Raw genomic sequence first — 14,626 nt, 5'->3', positions numbered from 1 at the left:
AGTGCAGCCCTAAAAAGACAAATAAAAATGAAGTAAGAAGGGGAGGACAAAAACAAAAAATCCAAGAAGTGGCCAAAAAATGGGAAAAAAGCATTCAGGAATCAGGATAAAGAAAATAAATAAATAAATAAATAATCTTAAAAAGAATCTGTGATATAACAGTCATAATAATGTCAAATTGAAAAATTTTTAAAGGAGCTACATGTTTTTATAAGAACCATACCTAAAACATATTAGAAATATTGAAAATAATGGGAAAATACTAATAAAAAAGGAATATACTAATCAAAAAGAAGTAGATATAGTTATATTAGTTACCTAAAAAAATATATTTCAAAACAGGAAAAATTATTAGGGTCAGAGAGAATGACCATATAATGATAAAAGCTTTAATTTACCAGAAATATATACAATTTCTAACCTTACACATACCTAATAAAAGAACCTCAAAGTACATAAGGCAAAAATGATTGATTTAATGAAAGAAATTGACAAACCAACATATACACCTTTCTCTACTCTTGATAAGGCAATCAGTCTATATCTGAATCTATATTCGTGAAGTATATTAGTCTGGTTTTCCTGATATACTTTGTCTAGTTTTGGTATTGGGATAATAATGACTAATTATACATAATGAGTTGGGAAGTTTTCCCTCCACCTTATTTTTCTGGAAGTTTGTAGAGAATTAGTATTGTATCTTCCTTAAATGTTTGATATAAATTCACCACTGAAGCCATCTGGACGAGAAGTTTTCTTTGAAAGGTTTTTAACCATAAATTCAATTTATTTAATGAGAGTATTCAAATTATCTTAATTCTTGAGTGAGCTTTATTGTGTCTTTAAAGGAAAGTGTAAAGTCATTAAATTTATTGACATAAAGTTGTTCATAATAGACCTTTATCATAATAGTCCTTTAATATCTGTAGGATTTGTAGTAACATACTATGCTTTTCAGTTCTGATCTTGGTACTTCATATACTTTTCTCTTTTTTCCTGATCATATTGATTACAAGTTTATCAATTTTTATTGCTCTTCCCAATGAATGAGTGGATTGGATGCACTGATTTTTCTTTATTGTTTTTGTTTTTTCTTTCATTGATAATCTGTTCTAATCTTTATTATTTCCTATCTTTCCTATCTTTTACTTGCTTAGATTTAATTTTTTTTTTTTTTTTTTTTTTTAGTTTCTCAGTATGGAAACAGTTCTGTTTGTTGTTATTTTTCTTTTTCTTTTTACAGCTGCACCTGAGGCATATAGAATTTCCCAGACTAGGGATCAAATAAGAGCTACAGCTGCAGGCCTATGCCGCAGTCACAGCATCACCAATCCAAGTCATATCTGTGACCTATGCTGTAGTTTACAGCAACACCACATCCTTAATCCACTGAGCAAATTCAGGGATCAAACCTGCATCTTCATGGACACTATGTTAGGTTCTTAACCTGCTGAGCCACAATGGAAACTTCATTTCTTGTTTTTCTAATGCAGGGGTTTACTGTTAAAAATTCCCTCTAAATTCTGCTTTAGCTGCATGGCACAAATTTTAGTTGTAATATTTTTATTTTCATTCAGTTAAATGATTTATATATATATATATATTTTTTTTGTCTTTTGTCTTTTTTGTTGTTGTTGTTGTTGTTGCTATTTCTTGGGCCGCTCCCGCGGCATATGGAGGTTCCCAGGCTAGGGGTTGAATCGGAGCTGTAGCCACTGGCCTACGCCAGAGCCACAGCAACGCGGGATCCGAGCCGCGTCTGCAACCTACACCACAGCTCACGGCAACGCCGGATCCTTAACCCACTGAGCAAGGGCAGGGACCGAACCCGCAACCTCATGGTTCCTAGTCGGATTCGTTAACCACTGCGCCACTTGACGGGAACTCCCTGATTTATAATTTTCTTATCTAATCTCCTTTTTATTACCCATAAATTATTTAGAAGTGTGTTATTTGGTTTCCAACTATTGGATATTTTCCAGATGTCTTTCTTTAATTGATTTCTAATTTTTTGTGTGTGGTCTTTTTGTCTTTTCTAGGGCCGCACCCACAGCACATGGAGGTTCCCAGGCTAGGGGTCTAATCGGAGCTGTAGCTGCCGGCCTACACTGGAGCCACAGCAACACGGGATCCAAGCAGAGTCTGCAACCTATACCACAGCTCATGGCAACACTGGATCCTTAACCCACTGAGCAACGCCAGGGATGGAACCTGCAACCTCATGGTTCCTAGTCAGATTCGTTAACCATTGAGCCACAACAGGAACTCCTTGATTTCTAACTTCATTCCATTGTGGCAAATGAATATACTTCATGTGATTTGAATTCTTTTAAACTTACTCAGATTTGTTTTATGCCCAGAATATGTTTGATAAATGTTCCATGTGCACCAGAAAAGAATGCGTCTTCTGCTGTTAGACTGTTCTAGAAGTGTCATTTAGGTCAAGTTGGTTGATAATTTGTTCATGTCTATATTTACTGATTTTTTTTAACCTACTTCTATCAGTTATTGAGAAGCATGTTGAAATCTACAGCTATAATTTTGAATTTGTTTATACCTAATTCTATCAATTTTTGATTTGTGTATTTTTAAGTTCTGTTATTAGGTACAGAAATCAATGAAATAGAAAATAGAATGGAGATCAGCACTCCAAAAGTTGTTTCTTTGAAACAACTAGTAAAATTAACCTCTAGCAAAATTAAGAAAAAAGAAAGCACAAATAACCAATGCAAGGTACAAGGGGAAACAAAACTATAGCTATATCAGACTAAAGAAATAAGGATACAGGTAACAACTTTATGCCAATAAATTTGAAATCAGATAAAGAACACAAATTTCTAGGGAAAAGGTAATTTATCCAACTGATTTGGGTCTTACAACTCCGAAATAGATTGAAGCAATCGGTTTAAAAAAATCTTTTCATGGAGTTCGCTGCCAACTCAGCAGGTTAAGAATCCAGAGCTGTCACTGCTGTGGTTTGGGCCACTGCTGTGGCATAGGGTACAATCCCTGGCCTGGGAACTTCTGCATGCCATGGGCATAGCAAAAAAACAAACAAACAAAAATCTTCTCACAAAAAATAAAACAAACTCCATTGATTTTGCTGGTGAATTCTACCACACTTTTGAGAAATATACCATCAGATTCTTCTGGATTTTAGAAAAAGGAACAACTGCTCAATTTATTCCTAGAGACTAGTGTAACCTTGAAAACAAAACTAGACAAAGACATTATCAGAGAGAAAAACTATAGGTTAATCTCACTCACGAACATTGGTATCAAAACCATAAGCAAAATATTAACGGACTGAATCCACAGGCATATGTGTGTGTGTGTGTGTGTATAGTAGTTGCAACTTAACCAAGGTGGGTTTATTCCAGAAATATAAAACTAAACAGTCTAACTTTAGGAAAACCTTAAATTTCATTCAGCTGATTAAAGGGAAAAAATTACATAATCATTTCAGTAGATTGCATTTGATAAAATTCAGTACATCCATAAAGTAAAGCTAATGCAAATTAAGAATGGACAAGGACTCCTTAATCTGATGAGAACAATCAACAAAACGTCTTTATCAAAGATAATTCTTAATGGGGGAATAAGTAAAATAATTCTTCGAAATCAGGGAAAAGAATGCCTACCATTATCACTTCTTTTCAACGTTGTACTAAAAGCCCTAGCAAATACAGTAAATCAAGAAAAAGAAATTAATAGCATAAGTATTATGTAGGAAAAAACAACATATTATTCATAAATATTGATTATCTACATAGCAAACCTAAAAGAATCTACAGATTTTTAAAAAGAACATTTTTATCAAGATGGCTGTATGTAAATTCAATAAATAAAAATAAGTTGCATTTCTATACAGCAGCAATAAATATTAGAAAACATAATTTTTAAAATGTTACTTTGTTACAAAAATAGAAGGTTCCCAATACTAAATCTAATTTTAAAAAATCATAGGATCTATATGCAGAAATTAATAAAACTTTATTGAAAGACATTTTTAAAGGCCTCAATAAATGGAAAGATATGCAATGTACATGGATAAGAAGACGCACACCGTAAACAAGTCAGTTTTCCCCAGTTCGATTTATAGAGTCAATGCTATTAAAATAACAGGTTTTTTTCATGACACTTGAAAAGCAGATCTTTACATTTATATGGAAGGGTAAAGAATTGACATGACATTCTTGAAAAGAAGAACACTGTTGTGAGAATTGCCTGACTTTTATGAAAAAGTATATACTAAGATAATGCCATTTGCTTAAGGAATAAACAAAAATAACAAGGGGGAATAAATCGAATGCCTAGAAACAGTCTCCAGCATACATAGAACTCTGGAAGATCAACAGGGAGAGGAGAGACTGTTCAGGAAGCTTGCTGGGCACTTAGTTAATTTCAATCCTCACCTCACATCATACACAAAAAATTAATTCTATATGAATTAAAGACTCAAGTATCAAAAACAAACCTTTAAAAATTAAAATGCGGCGAGTTCTCTCGTGGCTCAGTGGTTAATGGATCCGACTAGGAACCATGAGGTTGCAGGTTCAGTCCCTAGCATTGCTCAGTGTGTTGGAGATCCGGCGTTGCCGTGAGCTGTAGTATAGATTGCAGACGCGGCTCGGATCCCGAGTTGCTGTGGCTCTGGTGTAGGCCGGCGGCTACAGCTCCGATTCAACCCCTAGCCTGGGAATCTCCATATGCCGAGGGAGCAGCCCAAGAAATGGCAAAAAGACCAAAAAAAAAAAAAAAAAGAAAAATTAAAATGCGGGAGATGATCTTTCTGGCTTTGCAGTAAAAAAGGGTTTAAAGAAGATATAGAAGCACAAGCTTAAGAAAAGAATGTTAATAAGTTCCACTACATTAAAGTTTAAAATTTTTAAAAATTAAAGACATTTTTTAAATTAAAGAGAAGGCAGAGTGAGAGAAAATTTGTATTACACACTTAACCTACAAAGATTAATATGCAGAACGTATAAAGTGATGAGAAAGATAATAGAAAAATGTATAAAAGATATTAACAGACATTTCACAGAAAAAAGGGGATATGTATGACCAATCAACACAAGAAACAGTTCTCAATCTCAATAATAATTAGAAAATGCAAATTAAGACCACAGCAAGATGCCACTTTATCCCCACTGATAAATTAGAAAGGATATAGAGCAAGAGGCAGTTTTAAACATTGCTGATGGGGTTGTAAATTGTAACACCTTTAAGAAATAATTTGGCTTTCTCGTTATGTTGGACATTTGCACATCCTATAACCCAGCAATTTCACTCCTAGGTATTTAGAGAAACTCTTTGCACATTTATTGGTAACAGGAAACTTAAAAACAGAAAATAACTCAAACCAACCCCCCCATTTACAGAAAATGGATAAATGCTATCTTATACTATTTTCACTTAATGGACATTTAATTGTGCAGCAAGGAAGTTGAATAAACTAAAGCTACATATAGCAACAGGGGTGAGTCTTAGATCTAGAGTATTGAATAAAAACCCCAAATCCCAGAAGAAGACACCTTATAGTATTATAGCACTTGTATAATACACAAGAAGTAAACTAAATATTGTATTGTTGGGGCAAATGTGTGTGTGTGAGTGATAGAACAGTGTTTAAAAACAACAGCGGGGGAGTTCCCGTCGTGGCTCAGTGGTTAATGAATCCAACTAGGAATCAAGCGGTTATGGGTTCAATCCCTGGCCTTGCTCAGTGGGTTAAGGATCCGGTGTTGTCATGAGCTGTGGTGTAGGTCGCAGACGTGGCTCGGATCCTGCATTGCTGTGGCTCTGGTGTAGGCCGGCAACTACAGCTCCAATTAGACCCCTAGCCTGGGGACCTCCATGTGCTACAAGTGTGGCCCTAGAAAAGACCAAAAAAAAAAAAAAAACCCAACAGTGGGATAATAAACACAACAGTTGGGATAGGATGTGCCTCTGGAGAAAAGGCAAGAGGATGGTGTAAGGACATACAGGTTCATCCTGTCTTAGAGTGGTGGTTTCTGCGATAGTCATTATTTTATGCTTTACACCGTAAGTGTTTATGTTATATAATTACATATAATATACACACACACTATATATTTTTCTCCCTTTGGTATGTATGTATCAAATATTGGCATTAAAAAAAGATAATTCTTTTAAAAAAAAAAAAAGAATCCTTTTGGGAAGCCAGTCAAAAGAATCAAGTCATGAAGAAGGACGAAGGAGGAGGAACATATCGGGCTAGCTTCAGATTTCTGTGCAGCACACATTCACACCAAGAGGCAATGGAGCAATGCCAGCAAATTATCCAAGAAAAGAAAGAAGAATGAGCCATGGTTTTATATCCAGCCAACTGTCCTTCAGGCGTGAAGGCTGCAAACAAAAAGTTTTGAACTTACATGATTGTATTAGTTTGCTAGTGCCACCATAGCAAAAATGTACATAAAAAGGTGGCTTAAACAATGGAAATTTATTTTCTCACAGTTCTGGGGGTTACAAGCTAGAGATCCAGGTGCCGGAAGGCTGTTTTCCCTTGAGGTTCCTTGGCTTGCAACTGGCTTCTTTCCTTGGCTTGCAGCTAGCCGCCCAGTTAAATTAGAGCCTCACAATAATGGCCTTTTTCTTTTTTGACCAACCACGAGGCATATGGAAGTTCCCAGGCCAGGGATCAAATCCAAGCGGGAGCTGCAACCTACACCACAGCTGCAGCAAGGCCAGATCTGGGCCAGGGATCAAACCAGTGCCTCCACAGAGACAAGTGGATCATTAACCCATTGTGCCACAGTAGGAACTCCTAAAGGCCTCATTTTAACTTAATCATTCCTTTAAAGTCTTTATCTCCAAATATAGTTACATTTGGAAGTATAGAGATTGTGACTTCAGTATATGACTTTTGGGGAACACAACTCAGCCCATAACAACAATCTCAGAGAATAATTTTCCCATCACTTTAGCCACCCAGGTGTAGTGTCTAGTCATCAGGGAATGTATTTTAACTGTAGAACCAATTCAAGAACAGAGATGGGAAATTGGGTGACAATATAAATACTACATGCCCTGCCAATGAAAAATGATAAAATTACCAAAAAATTAGATTGGAAGAAAGAAAGAAAATAGAGTAAGTTTTCGGATTGCCTCATCTATAATGGCTAGTAGTTAGAGACTCGCCATTGAAAGAGGCAAATGAAATAGGAAGATTCAAAACTAGACCTAAATTACCGAATATTAGACCTAAGGGAAGTATGAAGATTTTGTATATGGTAAAGTGGGGGTAGAGATGAATTATTCATGAAATATTACTAGGACAACTTAGTAGCCATCTGGAAAAAAATTAAATTGGAGCCATATCTTACTTTACACCAAATTAAATTTTAAATGGATCAAAGATTTAAATGTGAAAAATGAAACTACAAAAGTGATGGCAGAAAAACATGGTAAAAATTCTTGATAACCTTGGAGTGAGACCTTCCTAATTACAGCTGAAAATTGAGAAGCCGTCAGGAATAGATTAATGAACTGAACTATGCAGAAATCAAAACCTTAAATCACACAAAGCACCATAAATCCAAAGGCAGACTTCAGACACCTGAGGGGGTGTATCTATAATTCATATACAGGCAGGGGACTAATCTCCCTAATACATAAAGAGCTTTTTCATATATGTAAGGCAAAGACCTCACAGAAAAAGTAGCAATATCAGAACAGGTACTTCACAGAAAAGAAATACAAAAGGCTGTCAAACATGAAAGGATGGTCAGCTCCACTTATAAGGAGGGAAATGCAGATTTAAATCACATTTTCAGCTATCAAAGATCCAAGAGTTTAATAACAGGCTCCTTGGTGAGGCCACAAGGAGACAGGAATGTGTGTATATTTCTGGTGGGAAATTAAATTGCTACAATCCTATGGAGGGCAATTTGGTGGTTCCTACCAAAATAATGTATGTATTCCCTTAACATAGATAGCATGTCCCCATCTGGAAACGTATCCTACAAATGCAAAATCATACCTATACAAGGTCACGTTTGCAACATTGTCTGTAATAGTGAAAAATTGAGGGAGAGAGGAATATTCACTACTAAGGACCTAGTTAAATAAATAATGGTACTTCTAAACAATGAAATATTATGCGGCTGATAACAAAAGAATGAAGAAGCTTTCCACACACTGATGTAGAAAAATCTCCAGGGTGCATTGTTTAGTGAAAAAAGCAAACTGCAGACAAATGTTACCTCTTGTATAAGTAATAGGCTACCTCATATAAAAGAGGGGTGAGAAATAAGTCTTTATTCATATTTGCTTATATAAAGCATAAAGAAATCCTAGAAGATTACATAAGAAACTAAAACTGCTATGTAATAGAGGCAGGGATGGCAGGGAGACTTTTCACTGTGTAACTTTATATAGTTTCTGATTTTTGAAACATGAATGAGTTACCTGTTTAAAAAGCTAAGTAAATTTAAGAGTAGAAGAATATGGGCATGAAGTATAATTCTGTTTAGAAATGGGATTTGAACAAGATATTTAACCTCTCTGGATCATAGTTTTCTTATCTATCAAAAGGCTGTAATTGTAGAATCAAGTTCTAGGATTGTTATTAGGATTAACAAGAGGATAAACATAAGGTGCATGGCAGACTGCCAGCACCAGCCAGGTAAATACTCCGTTAAATGGTCGTATACGTGTGTTAGTCACTGCTTTTAATCTTAGTATGTTACTTAAGAGACATCAGCCTTCCCTGACCATTCTTTTGTAGAACCAGACGTCCTGGGTCCTCTCCAGCATGGCGGCCCTCTACTGGAGGGTGAAAGGCCAAGGGAAGAAGGCAATTGACTGCCTGCGCCAGGCCCTCCACTATGCTCCACACCAAATGAAGGTGAGTGGGACTCAGGGGTGGGAGTTTCCACCCCTTGGTCCTTTCCTTTGCCCGGTGGTCTACTCTGAGGTTTTGGCTCAGCCAGGAAGAAAGTGGCAAAAGGCTAAGATGGGGCAGAAAAACTTAACAGCCCCACTCGTGCCACCACAAGCCTGTGAGTTACACCCACTCTCGTACCCTCCCTACCTCAGGCTCAGCAAGGTGGCAATTGGGAAGATAACTGTAAAAAACTTACATTTAATACCCCTTCTCCTGTATTCAGAGCCACCCAGCAGACAGCAGACACACTGGGCTAGGCAGGCCATCAGCCTAGAAGTCAACCGGGTTTAGCTCATTGTGCAGGATCCTGGCCTGTTGTACTTGTTTTGCTTATACTTCTTTTTTTTTTTTTTAGGGCCGCCCCTTAGCATACGGAGGTTCCCAGGCTAGGGGTCAAATTGGAACTACAGCTTCTGGCCTACACCACCGCCACAACAACACCAGATTTTTTTTTTTTTTTTTTTTGTCTTTTTGCTATTTCTTTGGGCCACTTCCATGGCATATGGAGGTTCCCAGGCTAGGGGTCGAATTGGAGCTGTAGCCGCCGGCCTACGCCAGAGCCACAGCAACGAGGGATCCGAGCCGCGTCTGCGACCTACACCACAGGTCACGGCAACGCCGGATCTTTAACCCACTGAGCAAGGGCAGGGACCGAACCCGCAACCTCATGGTTCCTAGTCGGATTCATTAACCACTGCGCCACGACGGGAACTCCCTGCTTATACTTCTGACTGGCATTTGCTTCCAGACAGGGAAATAGGAGCAGATTTCCATTTCTTTGTATACATCAACCGGATCCTGGTCTTTAACTGAAACACCCAGCTTCAATCTTCTCCAAAAGCCATTGTTATGATGACAGAGAATGTAGTTTTTTAACAGCACATTTGTATCCTCATGTACTTAGTTCTGTGTTCATCCCCAGTCTCACACTTCCTAAAGACATGGCTGTGTCCTCTTTGCTCACACGAGCAGTATGTGGAATGGTGGAAGAAGCAAGCTTCCCTGTCAGACATTGCTGAGTTCTGCATACACTCACTAGCTTTGTGATCTTAGGCAAGTTATTAAACCTCTGGGACCTCATATAATGACATGTACTCCATGGGTGTCCAGCAGGGACAAAGATGGGTCTTTTTTTTCTGTTTCTTCTGTATCTCCTATAGAAGAACCCAGTGACCTAGAGCATTGCAATGTAAGTAGCAGCTGCTCAGGTGATGAATTTAAAGGGAATAAATATTTGTGATATTAGTAAATATTTGTGGTAACAATACTGCTACTTGTTCAACCCATGATTCTGTGCTCTGTACTGCTAGGTAACAGGGAGGAGCCAAGACTCTAGGTCAGGGGGCAAAGAATTTTTTTTGTAAATGGTCAGATAGTACAAATTTAGGTCCTGAGGCCAGACAGCCTCTGTTGCATCACTGAGTTCTGCCATGATAGCATGAAAACAGCCACAGAAATCCCTAAGGGAATGGACATGATATGTTCCAATAAAAAATTACAAGAGTAGGCGTTCCTTCATGGCTCAGTGGGTTAAGGAGCCAGTGTTGTCACTGCTGTGGCTATGGTTACAGCTGTGACATAGGTTCAGTCCCTGGCGTGGGAACTTCCACATACTGCAGGTGAGGCCAAAACAAATAAACAAGTTACAAGAATCAGTAGCAGGCTGGACAGGGCCTGTGGGCCAAAGCTTGCCAGCCCTGGCTTCAGATGGTACAGCAGTCCTTGCTGAACACACTGTGGCTCTGTGGCAGCATGCCTCAGAGTGTGGTCTGAGAACAGTGTCTGGCCTCGAACCATTCCTTAGCAGTCCTCAGTGAGACGAGCAGCTTGCAGCAGGATGGAAACCAGCAACCTCACTCAGCAGATTCTTTACCCAACTGACATTTTTGTTTTTGTCTCTTTGACTCTCTCAATGGAAGAAGTACTGCCTGGATGGGCCAGAGCGAGTGCCTTCCCAATCCCAGACCCGTAGCAAACAGCAGCCCCTCCCCATCCAGTTGCACGACTCTGTCATTTGCCAAAACACTGACCGTATTACTTATGAACACCACAGCCAAGACTGAAAGCTCAGAAACCAACCTGCCTTCCCTTCTCGCATTGTCCTTCCTCTCCCAGGACGTGCCCCTGATCAGCCTGGCCAACATCCTGCACAACGCCAAGCTCTGGAACGATGCTGTCATCGTGGCCACCATGGCGGTGGAGATCGCGCCTCACTTTGCTGTGAACCACTTCACGCTGGGCAATGTCTATGTGGCAATGGTGAGGTTGGCACGTGCCGAGCAGGCCTGCTCTGCCGCCTTCTCTCTGGGGCACATCTTTGATTTCAAACCTTCTTTGACCATGTCAGTGTCCTTCCAATTTCCTCTAAGTTTTGTGTCTAAACTTGCTAGCTCTCCACCAGAAGTATAATTTTATAGGTAAGGGATATGTTAGTTTTTTCTTTAAATAATACAGGAAATTCATCCAATGGTTTGCAACTACATAGTTCCTCACCATGGGTTTAACGCTAATAGTAGAGTCAGGTTTACCTGCAGTTTTCTGGAGACTCCACTGTTCCAGAAAACCTTACCCAGCGCTCCACGTGGACACACGCACTCTCTTCCTTCCAGGTCGGGCTTGGTCCTTGCGGTTGCACTTACGATGCCCTGTGCATGTTTCTCTCTTTGTATCTTCACCTCGTTTTATAATTTTTGAAGTATCTGTCCCTCCCCCTAGAGCAGGAGCTCTTAAGGAAAGACTCATTCCCCTGTTCTTAGCATTCCACAGTACTTGGTGCATAGTAGGTGCTCACCAAATGTTTAATGAATGATGGAATGCCACTGTATTGTAGGATACCAGTTACAGACAAAATGGCAGAGTTGTCATCTAGAACCCTCTATTCTGGTCAGAACAAAAACTGATTTCAAAACTTAAGTCCCAGGGGCCCGCAGAAGCTGTCATAGCTGAATTTACCCTGAGAATCATGCAATCCACTTTCATCCAAAGCTTAGGGTCCCTCATGGGGTTACTCCCAAGGTGCTCTCAATAAAGGTTAATAGAACGAGCAGCTTCAGGCTCGAAGTTTTATGTGTCATCCTTGATTTCAAAGGCAGGAAATATAATTTGGCCAGGTGGGTATTGCTGAGTGTGCAGCTTTCCCCCTCTGCTTCTTAAAATTGAAGAATCTATTTTCGTCCCCAGTAAATGTGAAAACTGCGGCTATGAATGAGGAATTCCGCCTCTCCTTTGGCTAGGAGGAGTCCTTTAACCAGCCGGTTAGGACTCTTCTTTGGGAGCATCAGTCCGAGTAACAGACGAACACCTTCAGTGTGATCGTGATCGCTTCCAGGCCGTGGTCATAGTTTCAAGGGTTAGAAGAAGAAACGGTTGTAAAATTTACAAGTCTAATTGAGATACATGGTTTTACTTCCGTCTTTCCAATTTCAGTAGAAAATCCGGGCAGATGCTTAATAAGTTTTTGCCAGACATAGTTCTTGAGGTTTCTGTGAGGATGAGAGGATTTCCTAAAGCACCGCGCACTGAGCCTGGCACGCAGGAGGTACTCTGTCATGTCGATTCCTACTGTCACGACCTCGATTGCTGCTGTTGTTGGGCCAAATCTTGGTAAAGCTGACGTCCCCTTTCCCTCTGGCCCTGGGGTTCTGCCATCGTTTCCATTGAAATGTACCTTGGGGATGGAGGTAGCTGTTTCTTCCAGACCTTAGACTTTTCCTCAGAGATTTAGATCCACTAAGAAGACACTGCAGGGTTGTCACTTCCACAGATGTGCTTTTCCGAAAAAAAGAAGTCACCATATATATTTAGTCTGGTGGTAGCACACCTCTCACATTTGTCCCTTTGCCCCTCACAGGAGGAGTTTGAAAAGGCACTGGTGTGGTACGAATCTACACTGAAGCTGCAGCCCGAGTTTGTCCCAGCCAAGAACCGCATCCAGACCATCCAGTGTCACTTAATGCTGAAGAAGGGACGGCGCTCTCCTTAGCTCACCCCTCCCTTCTCTCCCGTCTCTCTCTCTTTTCTCATGCTCTTCAAAAAAAGAATAAGAAACCAATCACTGTCAGTATCTACTTTTAATGATGTGTGTGAAAATAACTGAATTAAGTCATATAACAGGACTTTTACATATGTGGGAATTGGTTTAAGTTCCTTCTTTCCCCCAGCCAACCTCAGAAACATAAATTTCTTAAAAGGAAAATGCAGCTTAAAGATATTCTGTAAATACTGAGCCAAGACACTTCTGGAGCTGTGCTCTGTCTCCGAGACCTCGTTGCCTTTAGGGCTTTTCTCCTCTTTGGCAGAGGACGAAACCGCATTGCACGTTCTCTGCTTCCTGTCGTAGCCTCTGTGGTCGGTGGAAATGCAAAGCCTGTCTGGTGCCCGGGCGTGCGGAGCACTGTCCTGCGCTCTGTCCGCTAGATCTGCTGCCCCTTGGTCCTGTCCGTCCCACGCTGCTCGTTCCAAACTCTCAGAGGTAGTTTGCGGGGGAGGAAGGGGAAATGATTTTAAAAACAAAATACTTACAACAGAAACTCTTAGGATCACCTGACCTTTGTGATGTTATTTATGTTGGGGAGGGAGGGGGGCTGAGAAGGGGAAATCAGCAATGTACAACATCTGTATCATTTGTACTTTAATTACAAGTCACAAGGAACCAATAAGTTGAAATCCTATATAACAGGTTTATATATATAGAATATGTATATTTGAAGCCCTCTACAGACTGAGTCTGTGTTTTACTAATTCTTTGTTCACTGTGTTACCCATCTTGGAAAAAGGCGTGAGTGTCCGCTCGCTCTCTCTGAGGCCTTCAAACGTAGCCCCTCGGGAGAGTGATGAGCCGGGGTCGAGTGTTTCCGTACAGTGCTTATACCTCTGGTCCCAGGAGAGTCAGAAACTCCAGACTTTTGGGAATCTTCAAGGGCACATACTGAGGACAAAAATAAAAGTTGTTTATGAAGAAAACAGGTCTGTGGTGTGGTGTATCTTTAGAACCAGGCTTGTTTGCACAGCTCTGAAGCCTCGCTCTAACTCCGGACCAGATCTTCTCAAGTCTTAGGCTGAGCTGAAGAAAGTCTCCTTCTGTCTCTCTTTCCACAACAGCAGGGTGAGGGGAGAAACCGTCCATCACTAGGCTTTACAGTGGATGAGCTTACTAACGTGATACATTTGACCTGGAAAGATGCACCATCAGTTCAGAGTTGATACCTGACCTTCCCGGGAAGGGAAGTATCATCTAGGCCTTGAAGTCGCATCCCCGACAGTGAGCACTGATCCTAAAGTTCACCCAGTAAGCCTCAGGGGGAGCCTTGGTGAGAGCCACACCGCTGTGAAAATGAGCCTTCCCTCTGGACAGGACTGCGCTGAGCACAGGGTTTCGGTAGACCTTCCCAGAGCATTATCAGACCATGGTTCTCTCAAGAATTCTCCCCAAATTCTCACTGAACCTAGAGAATTTGGTTGTAGCACAGACTTTGCCATTTCTTAGAAGGAGGTGGGAGGTCAGACATACCTGTGAACTCTTTTATGCAGCTGGAGTCCTGTTTCAAACCGTTCTGTCAGATGACTTTTGAGGACGAGCCTGTTTGTTGCTGAATAATGTGAACTCTTCACTCGGAGAATACTTATGAATTAATGTGTCTGAATAGATTCCCCACCTGTCCACAATGTGGCATGCAGTTTTTCCTGAAACTCACCCACAGTTCGTTTTGGTTTGGT

The 14,626-nt window shown here is 40.2% G+C and overlaps 1 protein-coding gene across 4 annotated transcripts in view; it reads left to right on the top strand.

Annotated features, from left to right (window-relative positions):
• The window catches only part of TTC17 (tetratricopeptide repeat domain 17), a 147,147-nt gene extending 133,272 nt beyond the window's left edge, over nt 1-13,875 (top strand). For 3 of the 4 annotated variants that reach the window (XR_002341497.1, XM_021083171.1, XM_021083170.1), the window contains 3 exons: nt 8,753-8,872; nt 11,027-11,170; nt 12,762-13,875. Coding sequence is in view for 2 of the 4 variants with exons in the window: in XM_021083171.1 (XP_020938830.1) it covers nt 8,753-8,872; nt 11,027-11,170; nt 12,762-12,893 (396 nt within the window). In the remaining 2 variants the exon portion in view is untranslated. Of the gene's footprint in view, nt 1-8,752; nt 11,171-12,761 lie in introns of all 4 variants that reach the window. The other variant, XR_002341496.1, reaches the window with a different exon arrangement.

Source organism: Sus scrofa, chromosome 2, assembly GCF_000003025.6.
Source record: "Sus scrofa isolate TJ Tabasco breed Duroc chromosome 2, Sscrofa11.1, whole genome shotgun sequence".
NCBI classification, from domain to species: domain Eukaryota; kingdom Metazoa; phylum Chordata; class Mammalia; order Artiodactyla; family Suidae; genus Sus; species Sus scrofa.
This window is presented reverse-complemented; position numbering and strand designations above follow the sequence as displayed.